At 38.9% G+C, this 20,236-nt stretch overlaps 1 protein-coding gene and 1 long non-coding RNA gene across 2 annotated transcripts in view; both read left to right on the top strand.

Annotated features, from left to right (window-relative positions):
- LOC107555324 (pro-neuregulin-3, membrane-bound isoform-like) overlaps nt 1-20,236 on the top strand; it is a 377,395-nt gene that overhangs the window by 218,619 nt on the left and 138,540 nt on the right. The window contains exon 3 of the mRNA XM_016238082.1: nt 7,588-7,717. Coding sequence (XP_016093568.1) covers nt 7,588-7,717 — 130 coding nt within the window. The remainder of the gene's footprint in view (nt 1-7,587; nt 7,718-20,236) is intronic.
- Nucleotides 17,848-20,236, top strand: part of LOC107555325 (uncharacterized) — a 25,064-nt gene continuing 22,675 nt past the window's right edge. Inside the window, exon 1 of the long non-coding RNA XR_001605154.1 lies at nt 17,848-17,930. This is a non-coding gene — a long non-coding RNA (uncharacterized lncRNA). The remainder of the gene's footprint in view (nt 17,931-20,236) is intronic.

Genomic DNA, 20,236 nt, shown 5'->3' with positions numbered 1-20,236 from the left:
TTTAAATTTGTATTTTTTTTTTTTTTTTTTTTTTTAAAAGATCTATATCAGTGAATTTCTGCTGCTGGATTGCTGAAGCTCCATCAGAGATTTGACATTTCGCCAGATATGAGTATTCATAGATAAGCAGCTATTTTGTTGACTTGCTTTTCTGATGTCACAAGCTTTTGATGCATTTGTTGACAGAAAGGGAATATCTGGTGGCTCAGCTTTACAAAATACTGGACACTGAAACAGACTGATGGATACTGGGTTCTTACAGAATAGTTGTTTTTCAAAGCCTGAAATTGTGTAACACAAAAGATCTTACAGCGATTATGCTTAATTATTTAAATGTGTTACATTTTAAGGCCCCTACACACCAAGCTGGCGGTCAATCATCGGTCAGCGTCAGGCCGCCGTTGAGCGTCAGTCAGCATAGTTATTTTCATTTTTTTTGTGACCCATCACCACTAGTCGGATCCCATCGGGACTTTTTGGCCGATTGAGCATGTTGAATCGGTGGCGGCAATAACAATGAGAGACAGAACTCTTACTGACTGTTCAGTTTAGCAAAGAAGTAATTGCATTAGATTAAAAGTGAAAGTGATGAAAGCAAACAGAGAATTCAAGATGGCACATACAGAAGGCTGTTATAATTTCATGTCATCTTGTCACCTGTGCATTTCAATACACAAATATCTTCAAGAGGACATAAGCCGTCTGAAATGAAGAAAATTATCAACATTATTTGTAATCAAAAGCTAAGCAAGTGCTGCTTTGTTTGCAGGTGCAGACTGTACCAGCACAACTTTAGCCCAAATGCAGCTTATACAGTGTGATGCCATAGCCGACTTTCATTGCCGCTAGGTTTCTGGGGTCGGCTTGATACGTCAAGGCCCTTGAATGCATCAAATGGTGTTCTTTTATCTGCTATAGATTATAAACGGATGAAACAAAACCCACTCAACACCTGGATATTTGCCTGTTACATTGATTTTGTTCTCTTGTTGTTGTTGTTGTAATCATCTTGCACTGATCTGCCAGCTTATGCAATGATGTGTGCACAGTTTTGATTCCAAACTGAAGAATAATATGATACTTTCCAATGTCATTCATTAATTAATTAATGAATTAATTCATTTAATTATTTTTTTTAGGTTGATTGTTTTTCTTGTCACATTTTCATAATGAGCTGCTTATGACTCAAGCTGTTTTTTATACATGTAAATGAAAAATTTGTACACATGTAAGGTCATGTAAAATTGTTCTTTAATTGGGTATACCCAAATTCTTGGATGAAAGAAGAATCTTCACCAGAAGAATCTGGTGATTTCAAAATGTCCATGTGTTTTTTGTGTGCACTTTGTGCTTATTTTGTAACATATATATCTTGTGTGTGTGTGTGTGTGTGTGTGTGTGTGTGTGTGTGTGTGTGTGTGTGTGTGTGTATATATATATATATGAGGGAGGGGTGTATAAGTTACTACTTACCCTCAATGATGGCAGAATTTTCAGTCTTGTGTGGACTATCTCTTTAAGCTAACATTTTAACGAGATGCGTAAATCATCAGCTTACTCTGAGAGTGTTGTCCGCAGTTCTGTCTGTCCCCTGCGAGTGCTCTCTGTATTGCTGTTTCTGAGCTAATCGATTTTCTGTGACCTTCAGTGTATGTCAAGCCGCCAGGCACAGGGGAATGTCACATCTGAGAGACAGCATCAGTGCTTGGCCCTAGGGAATCCCATCCCTTAACACCCCGTACCTGCCTCGGCCCACGGAAACAAACTAAGATAGAGGGGATGTCAGGGCCTGAGTAGATCTTCAATCTCTTAGACCCTTGGCCCTATCTCACCTCCTGACAGAGGAAACTGACAGTCTGCAGGAAACCAGCCTCTGTGAATCCCAAGGAAAAGGCTCAGTAATGAAGCTGATGGGCTACTAGGCTGTTATTAATATCGTCAGTGTTCTGAGTGATGACTAATGGAGATCTTGTTCACTGCACAACCCGTTTTTTGCTTTGAACACAAAGCACAAGCACTTTGCATTGATTTTGACACCTAGATGCAATTATTGGAGTTTTTATTAAAAAACATTTATAGTTTTATTTATTAAGGTTCTGAGATCCTCCTCAGGGCCGTTCTATCACCTGGAGGCCTGAACGCATGCCAAATTAGCCTCAGAGGAGCTTGTGAATATTCTAAAAATTAATGAGTGTGAATATGATATCATCCATAGCTGATACTCAAACAAAGTTATTAGTGACTGCAAAAGAATCGTGCAAAATTAATGTGAACTTTTTTAATTCATTAATTATTTGCATGTTACGACCCATACATAAATTCCATAAGCAATTCAAGCTGTAGTGTTGATGTTTTTTTTTCCTACTATGCAGTCATTATTTGTAACTGGGGGCTTTTCTTGAGTTTTTATTAAAAAACATTTATAGTTTTATTTATTAAGGTTCTGAGATCCTCCTCAGGGCCGTTCTATCACCTGGAGGCCTGAACGCATGCCAAATTAGCCTCAGAGGAGCTTGTGAATATTCTAAAAATGAATGAGTGTGAATATGATATCATCCATAGCTGATACTCAAACAAAGTTATTAGTGACTGCAAAAGAATCGTGCAAAATTAATGTGAACTTTTTTAATTCATTAATTATTTGCATGTTACGACCCATACATAAATTCCATAAGCAATTCAAGCTGTAGTGTTGATGTTTTTTTTCCTACTATGCAGTCATTATTTGTAACTGGGGGCTTTTCTTACCAAATATTGATATATGTAATTAATTGTGTAATTGATCATGACAACTTGTAATAATAATAATTTGGCACATACAAGTGTCACGAATTCGGTCCATGAACTTCTGTCTGCTTGCCACCAGAGGTCACCCTTTCACTACTATGGACTCTTGCACCACACCACTGTTGTGCTTCACCCGGACTACAGTTCCCATCATCCATTGCACTGATTACACACACACAGTTGATTGCGCACAGCACTGATTGCACACAGCTGTCATCAATCACATCTTCCCTATATAACACTCACTCTGATCCCTTCCCTCTGCCGAGTATTGTATAGCGTTTATCACTCTCATAGCGATAGCTGCTCTACGGCGCCTGTCTAGTTTGTCCATAGCCTTATCTTAGTCTTGCCTTGTCTGTTTCCTCGTGTCCTGATCTTTGCCTGTTTTCCTGGATTTATCCCTCTAGTCTCGCCCCTGTGATTCTGTCTGCCGATCGTTGACCTACGCTAGCCCTAGGACTATTCTTGTGTTTTGCCCGCCATATACCTGTTTGCCATTGTTTGACCCTGCCTGTTACGACCACGTCTCTTAAATAAAAGCTTGCAGATGGATCCACACGTCTCACGTCTCATCAGCCCCGTTACAACAAGGGTAGTTTGAATGTTTGTGCAAAGAAACAAGGCAAGTCGATTTTATTTGTATAGCACTTTTTATAGTACACATTGGGTCTCATTCATGAAACATTCGTAAATATAGGAGTAAATTCTTAATAATTTGCATGTAAAATGGACCTTCCCGAAAGCTCTCCTCCGGATTCACAAATGCTTCGTAAAAGTCCGATTTAATAGTTAAACATGTGTATGTTAATGAATTCCAATCATTCGTAAATAGGGCACTCGTGCACTCTCATTCACAATTACCATAATCCCCGCCTATAATTACAGCTATGCAAATTGCGTGTCCAGGAACGCAGTGGAATATTCTGGTCTACTTTCTCAGGTTTGGCTCCTGTATATTGCATAAATGCAAAAAAGACTAATAGGCCATATGCCTAACAATAAATATTCAATAACGCGTGTCCACCAAAGCGTTTTTAGCCTGCTGAAAAATGTCAGGCACTCTTCTTAAAACGACCAGCTGGTGGCGCAGCATTTTTCCAGCTGTCGATTTGGTTGCTATGATGTGGAAAATCCACGGCAGTACATTTTGAAGAATATTACTAAATATAAAAATGCAGTAACCAGCAATGTTAACTTCTCTGTTGTTGTACAAGTAGAATGATTGGTCGGTGTAGTATTTGTCCCGCCTCTTGTCCACTGATTGGACGGCTGGGTAAAAAGTGACAGTGACAAGCATTGCATTTTACCCAAAGCTAAACAGTTTATCAACTCTCAGCTACAAAAAAAAAGAGCAAACAAACTTGTACTATATTATGATGGCAGTGCATCAAAATTCAGTGTCATCAGTTTGCCAAAAAGAACACAGAACGTTGTACGCACCATTTACACATGGCAGGGAGCAGGTGTACATTTCTTTGGTACCAACTAACATTTTGAAAATACGAACACTTTCATGAATCCGAAAATTTACGTCAGAACAGCTTTACGAACGAATTACACAAACATTTATTCTGCTCGTGTTTCATGAATGAGGCCCATTGTTTCTAAGCAGCTTTACAGAAAATCATGATGCTAATGTTAGTAGTATCTTAGTTTCTTCAGTCTTTATAGTCACATTTAGCAGATATGCTTTATGTGAGTATACTGTATGCACCATATATAGCCAACTTTGCATACAGATCTGTGCGATAAAGTAGTTTACATTTTGCAACAGTATTAACAACCACACAGCTGAGATTTGCAATGTATATATTGCTTTTACGTGAGTTTGCTATGTGTATGTAGGTAAAACTGGATATTTATCCAACTTTAAAGGTGCCATAGAATGGAAAACTGTATTAACCTTGGCATAGTTGAGTAATAACAGTTCTGTACGTGGAAATGACATACCGTGAGCCTCAAACAGCATTGTTTCCTCCTCCTTATATAAATCTCGTGCATGCAAAAGACCACTGAAAAATAGGCGAATCAGAACATAACACCGACTGTGACGTTACAGTCGGGATCACTAATAGTTACGCCCCCAACATTTGCATATACCCGCCCATGTTCTATGCCAGCTACCAGCCGAACCTGCACAGCCGAATCATCAGAAGTTCTGCAGGTATTGTGAAGAAACAAGCGAGGATAATAGTGAAAATGACAGATCATGGAAATAAATGTTATGTTCCAGGCTGTGCAGGGGATGTGATGTGCAGGGATGGGTTGGTGTCTGTATTCAGAAAGGCACGGAAAACAAATAACGCGCGTTCTAATAAAATATCCATTATACTGAAGAGACCTTTTGAAAGATATTGTTTGTTTTGTTTTGTAATTTTGAGGTGTTCAGTTGTGTTTTGGTTTTAGAAAATAAACGTGATTGCTCTCCTCACAAATCAACTCTTTCTTGTTTTTGTTTCATGCTCTCTGTGCCTTGCCCTGGACTTTTATGTCACTTCCTGTCTCCCGTCGTTTTTGTAGTCTGTTTGTTCATTGGTTCCCCTTGATTTGTCTCCCCAGGTGTCTTTTATCTTGTTAGGCTTGTTAGCCCCCTGTGTGTATGTATAGCCCTAGTTTTTCTTTAGTTCCCTGTGAGTTGTTGAATGTAATGGGTGTCTGTTTGCCTGTCATTCTGTTCTTTTTTGCCTTATTGTTTGTTCTAGTTTTTCCATTAAATACCTGCACATAGATCCTTGCCTCTGCCTATTTTCTGCAGCTTCTCCACAACGTTACAGTTTTTCACTGGCATGTCTCTTTGACTAGTTCATCTTTGAGCCTATATTTAGTACAAGTAAAATACTTAAGTACTGTTAAAATCAGATACTCTTAAGACTTTTACTCAAGTTGTTTTGGAATTGGTGACTTGTAACATGTAGTGGAGTAATTTTCACTGTGAGGTATCTTTATTTTTACTCAAGTATGGTTTTTAGGTACTCTTTACACCTCTGCTTACCACATAAACAGAGTAAGGAGAGATGACTGAGGATGATGGCGAATGATTTACAGATCCTGAGCACCACTGACAAGCATCTGATCTCGTAAAATGTGTGTTAATTACTGCCGCTGTAGTTTACACAGAGCACGTGTGATCGCAAATCTCGAAAGTGAAAGTAAAAAACGATCGTACATTCGAAAACAGTTTCAATGCCCGCATATTAATAGCTATTTTGTATATATTTTAAATATATAAATAGCTATTTAAATATATATGACATTTGGTTGCTTGTTTCAGAGAGGTATTGATGATGTCTCTTGCATTATCTGGTAGTTATGTGGTGATCTTTGAAAGTGTTTTTTTTTTGGTGGCCATCTGTTGAGATGTCTTAGATTATAAAGTACAGTAGAAGGGGACGTTTTGAAAGCTATTGATTTTAATGGTGATGAAAAACTCTACTAAAAGACTTCAGAGCTCTTGTACATCTTCGCAGTGTTTAAAATGATGAAATCCATACAGAAAGCTGGTAGATGGTGTGATATTGAAAAACATACATGCATAAAAACATACAGTACAGTAAATACAATATAAATGTAATAGAGGATTGGTATGTTATGTTCTAGATAAATGATGACAGAATTTTCATTTTTGGGTGAACTAACCCTTTACTCACCCTCATGTAACTCCAAACCTTTTTTTCTTTCTTTCTTTTGTATAACTTAAAAAATATATATTTCAGTTGTTTCAACTGTTTTTGTCAGAATGGAAGTCAGTGAGGCCCAAAACAACAAAACAAAAATAATCTTTTGTGTTCCACAGAAGAATGGCATACAGGTTTGAAATGACATTGCAAAGTGAACTTGGCATCATTAATCACAATTAAGTGTTTTCCCCCCCAAATAGTAGCCTTCTTTATTAATTCTAAGTCAGAGACTGTGATTTCTTCATTGATCTCATTTATCATCTTTCAGTAATGGATCAGGAGCAAAACAAATTCATGCACACTGTACAAGAATTAATAACAAGCTATACTCAGCAGAGTAATACGGAGACATTTGGTTGCTTGTTTCAGAGAGGTATTGATGATGTCTCTTGCATTATCTGGTAGTTATGTGGTGATCTTTGAAAGTGTTTTTTTTTTGGTGGCCATCTGTTGAGATGTCTTAGATTATAAAGTAGAGTAGAAGGGGACGTTTTGAAAGCTATTGATTTTAATGGTGATGAAAAACTCTACTAAAAGACTTCAGAGCTCTTGTACATCTTCGCAGTGTTTAAAATGATGAAATCCATACAGAAAGCTGGTAGATGGTGTGATATTGAAAAACATACATGCATAAAAACATACAGTACAGTAAATACAATATAAATGTAATAGAGGATTGGTATGTTATGTTCTAGATAAATGATGACAGAATTTAAATTTTTGGGTGAACTAACCCTTTACTCACTCTCATGTAATTCCAAACCTTTTTTTCTTTCTTTCTTTTGTATAACTTAAAAAATATATATTTCAGTTGTTTCAACTGTTTTTGTCAGAATGGAAGTCAGTGAGGCCCAAAACAACAAAACAAAAATAATCTTTTGTGTTCCACAGAAGAATGGCATACAGGTTTGAAATGACATAAATAAATTATTTTGCACTGAACTTCATCTGCAAAATCTGCAAATGAAGATTTGCATTATCCCCCATATTATGACAATTAGTCACCTTTTTGGCGCCTCTGACTCACTCACCTAACCTTTTGCTCACCTGGCTCAGATATTTGTCCTTCGAATCTTTTACATGGAATAATTTTCCTCCTCTTTTCTTCTTTATCCTTCAGCATCACCAACTCTACCGCCTTTGAAATCGGAGCATTTCAAGCCGTGTCAGGAGAAAGACCTGGCCTATTGCCTGAATGACGGGGAGTGCTTTGTCATCGAGACCCTGAGCGGCCCACACAAACACTGCAGGTATGACAGCACTTCCTGTTTCTTCAATGGAGGAAAAGGGTCAGCCTAGTGTTCGCTTGAGAAATAAATGGAATCACTACAGATGGGAGGCTCAGCGGTTTCAGACCGATGACAATTCCATGTCCCATTTTCTGTTAGAATGATCCTTCTGGAACAATCCGCCAGTAAATCTCACTCTTTCTCTCTCATTTTGTCTTCACCTTTTCCTCTCTCTCTCTTTCTCCATCTCTCTCTCTCGATCTGCTCTTCCGCCTCCTTTTTCCTACTCGTGTCTCATTGCCCTCCTCTCTGGGACTCTCGCTGTTGTATGAAGCTCTTAGTCATGCTAACAATGACAGCTTTGTCATAGCCTGAGAGCTGTCTAAGGTCCCTTCTCTGCTAGTTAAAAGTGGCACTTTGCAGAAGTTCATTAGAGGCTTGTTTCGGCTCTGTGGGCTTTTTTTCAAGGTTGAAAATAGGATTCATAAGATGGAGGCAGAGAATTTCTGACACTGATGTGTTCACCTTTTGTACGAAGCGTGAGCACCATTTCAAATAACATTTCCTCGATGTGAGGGTTCACTGCCGTAGGTTTTGCATGAGCAGTCTTCTCCTCATTTGCCTAATGGAACACAGAGACATTGCATGTCTGAAACTGAAGAGCCAAGAAGGAGCAGAAGCCAAGTGTCCTCATTTTAATCAGTGGTAATTGGTGGTGTTGTTTTAGGTGGCCCATTTATTTGACTGAAGCTTAGCTAGTTCAAATGCTCTGGCTCTGATTAATTCCCTGAACACTCTTCCCTCCCAACTTAAAGCCAAGGACATCTATGCATCTGTCTGTTCCTCAAAGCAAAGTGGTGATGGTCTCAAAGGATCAATTCACTTGACAATGTGGATTCTGTAGAAAGATAATGCTATTACATGTTTGCATTGCAGAGCTTTACGGGGCATTTTAATCATCAACATAAAACTGAGCAGTTTGTGCTGAATTCCACTCTTTATTGATATATCAAGTAGTTTGCTGAATGGTTCATGGGTTTATAAAACTGTGCCTTTAGCCTTGAAATAACTGAAACAGGAAGTGACACACTGATTTGTAATATAAGATGTGTTTGGAGTCTATATTTATACTTTATGCTGCTTTAGATGTGTTTTGAGACCCCTGCTGTTCAGCAAGATATACATCACTGTTTCATCCAGACCGTCCTTGATCCTTTTTTTTTTTCCAGTGAATGCATCGTTCACTCGAAGAGTGTCTTTTTATTGTATTAATAGATTTAATGGTGTTTGGTAAGTGTGCCCTGATTTTTTTCTAGATGTAATGATTGACTAATGGCCCATGTACCATTATTTAGTCATTATATCTAAATAAAAAGCCTTACTGCTTTTATCCGACTGCCCTTTTTGAGTTTAGCACAGTCTGACAGTGTAGTTTTTGTATTAAAATTAGATATGCGGGGCTGCATCAAGAATCAACTTTCTATAACCCATTACACATTTTACATTAGATGGTTATGTGCTGCATTTTACGTTCACAGGCTCTTATTCAACACAAAGCATTATGCTTGAACTGTGCCACAAGTCACTTTCTCAATAAGCTCACGTTTGCTCTCGCCAATTTGCAAAAGTGCTATCACTGTAAGGGTACCATTGTGTTCAAAGATCTAAAAGCTATGCTAAGTACCATGTACAGACAGTGTCCTCAAAACATGTATGAGTCTATGATGCACTGGGTACCATGGCATACAACCAGGGTCCAAAATTAACACCCGCCAAGCACTGAATGTAAATAAATAAGAAGAAACCACACTGATGTAAATGTCACAATTCATGTATAATATTTAGTATTTATAAAAAGGAAACTTTTTTAAATTTGGAAGCTAAAGAGTCATGGGAAAATGGCTATTTCTTGTTTTTATTGTTTAATAAAAATAACACAAAATATTGTTTCAAGAACAGTTTAACAAATTTATAGCCAGCACATTTTTTGCAATTCACATGCCATTGGCCAGTGTCACAAGAAGTTCAGTTTGGGTTCTGCATACAGCAGTTTTCTTTATTTGAAATCTTTATTCATTTAGCCTACCTAAACAGGAGTGTTTGGGGTTAGCCAGAGTTTAGCAGACAGATGGAAAGAGAGAGAGAGAGTTAAAACGGTGTTAAAATAGGGACAAGATGGCAGACGGTAGAGGATAACAAATGATTAAAGGGGTGGTTGATTGAGATTTCCCTTTTTTTAATGTCAGTTAGTGTGTAATGTTGTTGTTTGAGCATAAACAATATCTGCAAAGTTGCGGCGCTGAAAGTTCAATGCAAACGGAGATGTCGTCTTTTAAAATTCTGGCAGTTTAATGCCTACAAAACGTAGGGATTGTTTCAAGAACAGTTTAACAAATTTATAGCCAGCACATTTTTTGCAATTCACATGCCATTGGCCAGTGTCACAAGAAGTTCAGTTTGGGTTCTGCATACAGCAGTTTTCTTTATTTGAAATCTTTATTCATTTAGCCTACCTAAACAGGAGTGTTTGGGGTTAGCCAGAGTTTAGCAGACAGATGGAAAGAGAGAGAGAGTTAAAACGGTGTTAAAATAGGGACAAGATGGCAGACGGTAGAGGATAACAAATGATTAAAGGGGTGGTTGATTGTGATTTCCCTTTTTTAATGTCAGTTAGTGTGTAATGTTGCTGTTTGAGCATAAACAATATCTGCAAAGTTGCGGCGCTGAAAGTTCAATGCAAACGGAGATGTCGTCTTTTAAAATTCTGGCAGTTTAATGCCTACAAAACGTAGGGACTACAACGAGTTACTTCCGGGGTTTGTGACGTCACAAATCCAGACAAACCCCGCCCCGGGGACATGCAGCGAAGGGGGCGAGGCCATGCTGCGCTGCTTTAGAGAAGAGGAAGAGAAAACTAGGGGTGCACATAAAAATCTATTCATATATGAATCGTGATTCTGTCTTCTAACGATTCTAATGGATTCACAAGTTTCAAAATCAATGTTCTAAAGCAACGGTTCTCAATACCGTTCCTCGCATTCCCCTGCTCTGCATCTCTCTCTCTCTCTCTCATTCAGCTCAGCTCCAACAATTAACTGTTCCATTTATACACTTATTTTCACATAGCTATGAGAAGCGTTATACATGTACATGCGTGCGGTTGCTTTAAATAAAACCGTATATTAAAAGCTAACATAAGCAGTAGCATTTACAAATAACAGCGTATCTAAAAGTATGAGACAACAACAATCAAAAAACATACTATTAAGAGCCGTGCTTGCACAGGTTCTGCGGGATCCTCTTCACTAATATCCTCTGCATCTCAATCGGGCTCAATCTGATAAGCAATATAGACTATGTCATTGTTTACAATACAACCGGAGCGCATGCCGCTGAGGTGAGGGGCGTGACGTTCAGACGCGCACTAGAGGTGGTTTAGCCAATCACAACACTCTGGACCAGCTAACCAATCTGAGCCCATCACGTATTTCTGAGGGAGAGGCTTCATAAAAGCAGGAAATGATCAGCGTTTATGGGAGAAGGGACAGAGCGTTGTAGAATAAAGGTAAATTATGTGAAAAATAATGCATTTTTTTAAAAACCAAAGCATTAACACGTTAGACTGCACCCCATAAACACAATCAAGCCTAGAAAAAAAAGTCAACCACCCCTTTAAAATAACTGCTTTTGCGCATGTGTGGAATAAAAGGCATGACAAGAGAATCCTGTTTCCTTTTGGCTGTTCCAAGTTAAACAAACCCTTTGTGTCTGTTGACCTAGATTCATAGAGCATGTGGATTTTTAGTTGAGCTGCCTCATCTGGCCTATAGACCTATATGCACAAGAAGAGGAGAATGTTAGGGCTTACATCAATGTGATTACATAAATTGTGTATGGTTGTGCATCATAACCCAGCCATGTGTTTTAGCAGTTGTTGGAGCAACTCATGACTCAAGCTGACAAATTCAAACTATAAACACTGTATGGTTGAAAGTTCATTATGGCCCATCAAAAGTTAATATTTCAGTACGATCAATTTTAATTTTGCTTTACCCTTTAATGTTATCACAATAATGTTAAGGATTGTTAAAGTATTAACCTTATAGGCCTACAGAGAGAGAAAGATACAGTGCTTAAATTTATTAAACCACCGCCACCCAATCCAAGTCAATAAATAATAAATACAGTCTAATAAATTTGTTAAGCACTGTATGTGCTTAACAAATTCATTAGACCACCTGTCATAATAAAGAGAAAACACAAATATTTTAGGAAACGGTCAAAAACCAGCCTGGTCTCATTGTTTATATGTAGGTATTAGTAGGTAATGTTTACAAGCACAAAACGTACATTTTTATACGCTTTGATTTATGCTGAAACGTACAATTTGGACGTATTACAACGTTTAAAACATAAAATTGCTGTGTATTTACAACAAAAAACTTAAAATATTTACAAATCCTTTATATCATTAAGATATTTGTATTAGCGCAGTTTTATAAATTTATCGATATGCGATATAGATTTTTCGACCCCTTATACCCCCAAACCTAAACCCACATTTTATAGCGAATATTAAAATATATAAAACGTAATAGACCGAAATACACAGGGAAATTACCATTTTAGAAACAATATAGCATTAGAAAGATATTTTGAGTCACTAATCCCTCTCCTACCTCTGAACCTAACCATAACTCTCTCTCTCTCTCTATATATATATATATATACACAGCTAAAATAATGAAGGAGTGGCTTCACAACAACTCTGTGACTGTTCTTGAATGGCCCAGCCAGAGCCCTGACTTAAATCCAATTGAGCATCTCTGGCGAGACCTAAAAATGGCTGTCCACCAACGTTTACCATCCAACCTGACAGAACTGGAGAGGATCTGCAAGGAGGAATGGCAGAGGATCCCCAAATCCAGGTGTGAAAAACTTGTTGCATCTTTCCCAAAATGACTCATGGCTGTATTAGATCAAAAGGGTGCTTCTACTAAATACTGAGCAAAGGGTCTGAATACTTAGGACCATGTGATATTTCAGTTTTTCTTTTTTAATAAATCTGCAAAAATGTCAACAATTCTGTGTTTTTCTGTCAATATGGGGTGCTGTGTGTACATTAATGAGGAAAAAAAATTAACTTAAATGGTTTTAGCAAATGGCTGCAATATAACAAAGAGTGAAAAATTTAAGGGGGTCTGAATACTTTCCGTACCCACTGTATATATATATATATATACATATATATATGTGTGTGTGTGTACAGTATAAAGAAACATGACAGACATAAGTGCAATCACAATCATTTATCTATTGCAAAAATGTCAAAAGCAGTACCAAAAGTAGTCCAAATGATGATGCGTTGCAGTCACAGTCCTTTCTGATGGGGCACTAAAGTTTTGTGTGAGGCACAGAGCAGAAATTAAGTTGATAATCGCTGAAAATATTATCCAGACTATTATCCCGATCCACTCAATGAAGGCACACATTTCTCATTCAAACACCTCACCAGAAACACGGCTAACACGTCGCAATCTGTGGCGAAGCAGGCAAGAGCCAATGAGCATTCGATTTTCCTGTCGTAAAGCTTCTTGAAGGCAATTTTTGAATTTATAATGAGCATGGGTATGGATGCTTACAGTCACTGCTGAGGATGGAGATGAAGATCGCTGAATATAGGCTTGAGTTTGGGTCTGTTCGTCGCAGTCATATGGATTCTGAAGATTTGGATTACAGTGCACAAATAAAATTGATTCCCTTTCTAATTATGTTGCATTTTTTGGTTTATTCTATTTTATGGTTCTATTGACAGCATGTTGGAGAAAACGTCTTTTGTGTCCCACGGCAAACAAAGTAAATGTTACATGATAAGTAATTGTTTGATGTTTGCAGAAATTTTACTCATTTTAAGGGTTTAAAGTGTAGTCTTGTTTAACATTATGCATTCTTTGAAACGAGTTTGCAGCAGAAATCACACAGAACAGAACAAAATGTTTTATTTTCACATTAAGTAAATGAGTAAACTTAATTTAATAATACAAATGAAAAACATAATGCCATTGATATGACAACTGAATACAATATAATAAAATGTTAATTTAATAGTTTTATTTTATTAATTTATTTTAATTTATTTTATTTTTTTCTAGACTATAATGTTGGTAACCTTGGAAATTACACGGTCCACTTCTCTCTCTGTATCAAACTCATACATGTGGTATGCCTGTGGTCCCTCTCAGAGCATCAACGAGAGCAGAAAGCCATTCTGGCTGTGTGTAACGTGGGGTTTTGGGGTTTGTTTCATGTTCTTGTTTTCATGTCTTTTATTTTGTAGTTTGACCACAGACATGTTCTGTCATGTGATTCCCTTGTCTGTGTGTTATGTTCTGATTGGTTCCTTGGTTCATGTGTCATGTTCTCATTGGTTATTGTCTTGCCATGTGATTATCAGTTTTGTTTGCTCATTGGTTGTCTTTGTCATGTGTCCTGTTCCCCATTGGTTGGTTTGTCATCTGACCCTTTTTGTTTGGTATATATAGCCCTCATGTTCCCATTGTTCTTTGTCGTGTATTAATGTTGTAACCCGCTGTCGGTGAGTCTAGTCTGTTTTTGTCAAGTCTGTTCAAGTCAAGTCAAGCCTGTTCAAGTCAAGTCAAGTCTATTTGGATTATGTTTGTCTTTATGTTAAATAAACTGCACTTGGGTTCATCACTATGCTCGCCTCCAGTGGACTAACCATTAAACTGTGGCTGAAATGTTTCTATTCCACTTCTCTCTCTGTATCAAACTCATACATGTGGTATGCCTGTGGTCCCTCTCAGAGCATCAACGAGAGCAGAAAGCCATTCTGGCTGTGTGTAACGTGGGGTTTTGGGGTTTGTTTCATGTTCTTGTTTTCATGTCTTTTATTTTGTAGTTTGACCACAGACATGTTCTGTCATGTGATTCCCTTGTCTGTGTGTTATGTTCTGATTGGTTCCTTGGTTCATGTGTCATGTTCTCATTGGTTATTGTCTTGCCATGTGATTATCAGTTTTGTTTGCTCATTGGTTGTCTTTGTCATGTGTCCTGTTCCCCATTGGTTGGTTTGTCATCTGACCCTTTTTGTTTGGTATATATAGCCCTCATGTTCCCATTGTTCTTTGTCGTGTATTAATGTTGTAACCCGCTGTCGGTGAGTCTAGTCTGTTTTTGTCAAGTCTGTTCAAGTCAAGTCAAGCCTGTTCAAGTCAAGTCAAGTCTATTTGGATTATGTTTGTCTTTATGTTAAATAAACTGCACTTGGGTTCATCACTATGCTCGCCTCCAGTGGACTAACCATTAAACTGTGGCTGAAATGTTTCTATTGCATTGGTTTCTTTTCCTGCGGGAATAGTCTCTTTATAATTCAATGTCTTGTCTTGTCTTCTCTTGGAAAAATGTGAAAAAAGCCTCCTCATCTGGGCTATCACTAAGATCTCTGAGACACAAAAAAAACACAACCTGCCCAGATCTGTGTGAGATATAAATTCAGCACAACCTAAAACATGTTAATCAAAATTTAGATTTGTAAAAAGTTTATGAATACCAAATAGTTGTTCACATGTCAGTTTTGGTTGGGGTTGAGTCCTGTATTCAGAAATACGGAACAAGTTGTTTTTGCATCTTAGTTTTGGTGATTTTTCTTCTTTTCACTGTAGACAAAACTTGAAAAAGTTACAGCATGTTTTCATGGTAAAACTGAAAAAGAAAGTATAAATAAAATAATAAAAGGAGGTGTGAAATGGAAGAAGTGAAAGGAAAACTGTGAATCAGCCAAGCTGGCACTGCCAAAGCTAGTAATTCACTGCTTACTTATCCTATTCTGGAGGTCGGCGTTGGATTTCTCCTCGGCTGCTGGGTAGTGTGTAAAAGCTTGACTCTTGTTAGCATTGAGATGGTAAGCCTCTACTGACACAGCAGTACTGCAGCAATCCCACCTGTCAGTGTACCGCCACATGGGGCTGAAACACAAGTTGAGACCTCACGAAGCCCCCTGCCAATATCACTGCAGCGGAAGGGCCATGTGTACACTGCTAAAGGCCTCCGGTCTGAGAGGACTGTTGGGAGGGAGCGAGATTGTGAGATTAATTTCAATAGGCTGTGGTGTTGTAAGGTTTTAAATTGAATGTGAATTTTGTGGTTACAGCTTGTAGCCTGAAGCCATGATGCAAATATAGGGAGCATTTGCCATGGGTTTTTTTCAGGGGAGGGATTATGAATGCATGCGAAACCGATTTATTGTCAAATATGCATACAAACATTGTCTCATGAATAAGCAGGGAGAGAGAGAGAAACAGAAATGGTTTGTGATACTGATTTTATTGTTAAAACATCACAACACAAATAAAAAAAACGAAATGGCTGCCACTGAAAGTGTAGAATCAATGAGAGGAAAATTCACAAAGATGCAAGCCATTTTCGTGTCTCTATCTTCCAATTTGCAATTCATTGATCCGGAGCAGTGAGAGCTGGTGCTCCCCAAGCATTTTAAAAGGCTTTTCTCTAGTCTTTGGTCCAGTTCACCGACAAGTAGCCTATTTTGTATGACTAGGAAACATTACATCTGATACAGTGGTTCTTATCTGGTAGATCAGCACCCAAAAAATGGGTCTGATAGGGATGGACAGCAGGGAAAAATAATGCTAAATGCAACCAACTATATAGACATCCACAGTTAGGATAGGAAAATACATTTTAAATACATTTCAGCAGGGACACATTAAATTGATCATTTTTGACAGTAAATGCACTTACAATGTATGTATGCTTATGTTTATGTGTATGTATATATATATATATATATATATATGCATACAGTGTTGGGTGTAATTAGTTACTGTAATTTAATTACTTTTCCCTTGAAAAAGTAAAGTAAGGGATTACTCTTTTTTTTTCTGTAATTTAATTACAGTTACGTCTTATGTAATTGAACTTAATGCTGTGTATAGACTGTAGGCCATTTATATACAATACAATCAAATTGTGGATTTAACTTCAAAATGTAAAGTCTAAAATTAAAATGCATGCTTTTTATGATATGCATACAGTGTTGGGTGTAATTAGTTACTGTAATTTAATTACTTTTCCCTTGAAAAAGTAAAGTAAGGGATTACTCTTTTTTTTCTGTAATTTAATTAGTTACGTCTTATGTGATTGAACTTAATGCTGTGTATAGACTGTAGGCCATTTATATACAATACAATCAAATTGTGGATTTAACTTCAAAATGTAAAGTCTAAAATTAAAATGCATGCTTTTTATGTACCCTTCTCACTTTAAAGGTGCCATAGAATGCATTGATACAATATTTGTAATTGTTCTCTGATATCTACATAGAAGGTATGTGGCTTAGGTAAGGGCCAAAAATCTCCAGAAATGGTTTTACATGTCCATTTACAACCCTAGGATTTGTCTTTAGAATGAAATGGTCTGTTATTACCTTATTTGGAAGGGTCATGGATAATAATGTTGAGCTCTGCTCTGATTGGCTGTTTCACAGTGCGGCTTATTTCAGTAGTTCATAAAGCAGGAAGGAAACACAGGAAAAATATATATTCCAATACTTTCTCTCGCAGTTATATCGTTGGGTAATTATACTGTATATAAAATGCGGACGTCACACAGCAAAATCCCCAGAGTTAAATCAACTCTGCTCAGAGTACATATTGTCCCAATCTACAGAGTGTTAAAGTAACACTGAACCAGAGTTACCACTGTTGAGGATTATGTGATATGTTTTCATGTCTAAAAGCCTGAGCAGTAGTTGTTGATCTTCAGCATTGTTAACAGTGGGTTCTCTGGGTCGTGCGATGTTCAGCAGCATCCGCTTCACAACAGTGAAGGCGGCCGATGCTCCTGTCTTGCGTGCGGAGATCACAGTCCTACTGGCGAAGGATGCGATAGAGCCGGTCCCTCCAGCCGATATGAGGACGGGTTTTACAGCCCTTACTTCATTGTACCCAAGAAAGGCGGTGGGTTACGACCAATCTTGGACCTGCGTGTCTTGAACTGGGCCCTTCACCGGTTACCGTTCAAGATGTTTATGCAGAAACGCATCTTCGGGTGCATCCGTCCCCGAGATTGGTTTGCAGCTATCGACCTGAAGGGCGTGTGTCGATCCTTCCGTGCCACAGACCATTTCTGCGGTTTGCGTTCGAAGGATGGGCATACCAGTACAATGTCCTGCCCTTCGGTCTGTCCCTGTCTCCCAGTCTCGGGTTCAGTTGTGCGAGCACAGGGATCTGGTGCTTCGGCACCTCAGCCAGTTGGGGCTTGGGGTCAACTGGGAAAAGAGCAAACTCTCCCCGACGCAGAGGATCTCTTTTCTCGGTATGGAGTTGGATTCAGTCGAACAGACAGCACGCCTCACAGAGGAACGTGCGCGGTCGGTGCTGACCTGCTTGAATTCGTTCAAGGGCAGGACAGCGGTCCCACTGAGACTATTTCAGAGACTCCTGGGGCATATGGCAGCTGCAGCGGCACTTACACTGCTAGGGCTATTGCATATGAGACCGCTTCAGCACTGGCTTAACCCTCTGGGATCCGAGGGTGTTTTGGGACCTGGAGAAGTTTTGACATGCCCTGACATTTGTGCTTTTTTCAGCTGCTAATAAACATTTTAATGGCTAAGTTTAGTAGCACCATAATCAGCACAAACTGGGCTACAATAATATGTGAGCAGCATGTATGTACGTGATTGTGTTTTTGAGAAAACAAAGTTTATGCGTGCTTAGTGAAATCTACAATTTTAAAGTCACTGAAATAAGGCCATAAAACACATACAGAACATTTGATCACAAGACTTTTGAGAAATGATCTTGAAGTCTAGAGTTTTTGCTTCAAAATTATGTGAAAATCATCTTACTCATTCACAGAAAACAATATATTGATTTAAATTTTCTAAGACACATTTTGTGCAGAAAAGGAATATGCGAGGGGGCGTGAATGATCATGCATAATGCTGTGATTCACACCTGAGAAGACAAAGACCTGCATAATGAGCCTTTCGGTAAGGGAATTGCTAAAAAGAAATGTATCTATTTTTTGTTTGTAGTTTATTTAGAATATATATAACTATCACATCATTTTGGGAGTGTGTGCATAACATGGTCTTAGCTGTGGTCCAGGTTCTTGTTCCACAGGCTCTGAGATTCCTGCCCGCACATGTCAACTTCAGTCATTGTTTTCCATGACCTAGTGGGCTGCTTTGCTTTGGCTCTCTTTGCAACAGGTTCTTTTGCACTGTTATTCTCACATCTGTAATAAAAAAGTAAGCATGCTGTTTACACAAACTACATTATTAACATTATTGTGATGTTCACTGATACTAGTACTAATTTATCGAAACAAAGAACACAATTACCACATAGCAAACATATTTTACCATGCAGTAAATAAATCAAATGAAAGTAACATCTGTAAAATAGTGAATGCACACTTACTCAAAGATTCTGAATGGAGTTGAAAACTGAACGAGTGTCCCCTTCCTGCAGAGAGATGCAGGTGAATGCAAGAGTGGTGTATTCCCCACAGTAACTTAGTATAGTATGCATAGTTCATGAGAAAACAAAATGCCAATTCTTACATTTTAACACGATCAACCACAAATAATGGCGTTTACACGCGGCGCTCTTCACGTGGATGATTATAATATCTATAGCGCGCTCAGCACGTGGGCATGGTTGCATTAGATATAATGAAGGGAGACGTGAAAGACTGGACATCGCGTTGGTTTCATATGGATTACTTTATCAAAGAATATTTGCTTTCGATAAGACTTGCTTAAAACTATAAAACTAAACAAACCAATGACAGTTGGCATGCGTGTTTTGCCACGCGCACCTCGTGTTTCGTGCAAACGCACATCAGCTTTTCGCTTCTGAGCCGAACCTTCTACAAGACGAATGTCAGCGGGGGTTGCCATCCAGGCTGCTGAAACCTCTGCGAGCTGCAGCTGCCATTCTGCGGTCTCGCCGCAACCTCCCCTGGGCGCTTCAGTGCTTTCTCTAAAAGAGTGTTTTCCTTTTCAAAAAAGAGCAATTTCTAAAAGAGCTTCACGAGCGACAGGTGCTGCTGGACAGGCTGCTTCCGCCCTGCACGCCATGGCCCTCCTGCAAGTCCACCAGGCCAAGGCGTTGAAGCAGTTGCACGAGGGTGGTGCTGACCCAGGTGTGCTGCAGGAACTGCGCATGGCAACGGACCTCACGCTTAGGGCGACGAAAGTCACGGCGCGGGCCCTGGGTCAGACGATGTCCACATTGGTGGTCCAGGAGTGCCACCTATGACTGATCTTGGCGGATATGAGGGAGGCCAACAAGCATCGCTTCCTGGACTCCCCGATCTCACAGCCCGGCCTATTTGGCGAAGTGGTGGAGGGCTTTGCCCAACAGTTCTCCGCCGCGCAGAAGCAGACGGAGGTGTTTCGACATATCCTGCCCCGACGGTCTGCTGCTGTCTCCACCCAACCGCCGGCTGCAGCCCCTCTGTCTGCTCGTCGCCGAGAGCGCCCTCCTGTGG

This window comes from Sinocyclocheilus grahami, unplaced genomic scaffold, assembly GCF_001515645.1.
Source record: "Sinocyclocheilus grahami isolate Dianchi unplaced genomic scaffold, SAMN03320097.WGS_v1.1 scaffold531.1, whole genome shotgun sequence".
Classification (NCBI taxonomy): domain Eukaryota; kingdom Metazoa; phylum Chordata; class Actinopteri; order Cypriniformes; family Cyprinidae; genus Sinocyclocheilus; species Sinocyclocheilus grahami.
The sequence above is the reverse complement of the archived record's forward strand: the minus strand, read 5'-3'. Positions and strand labels throughout refer to the sequence as shown.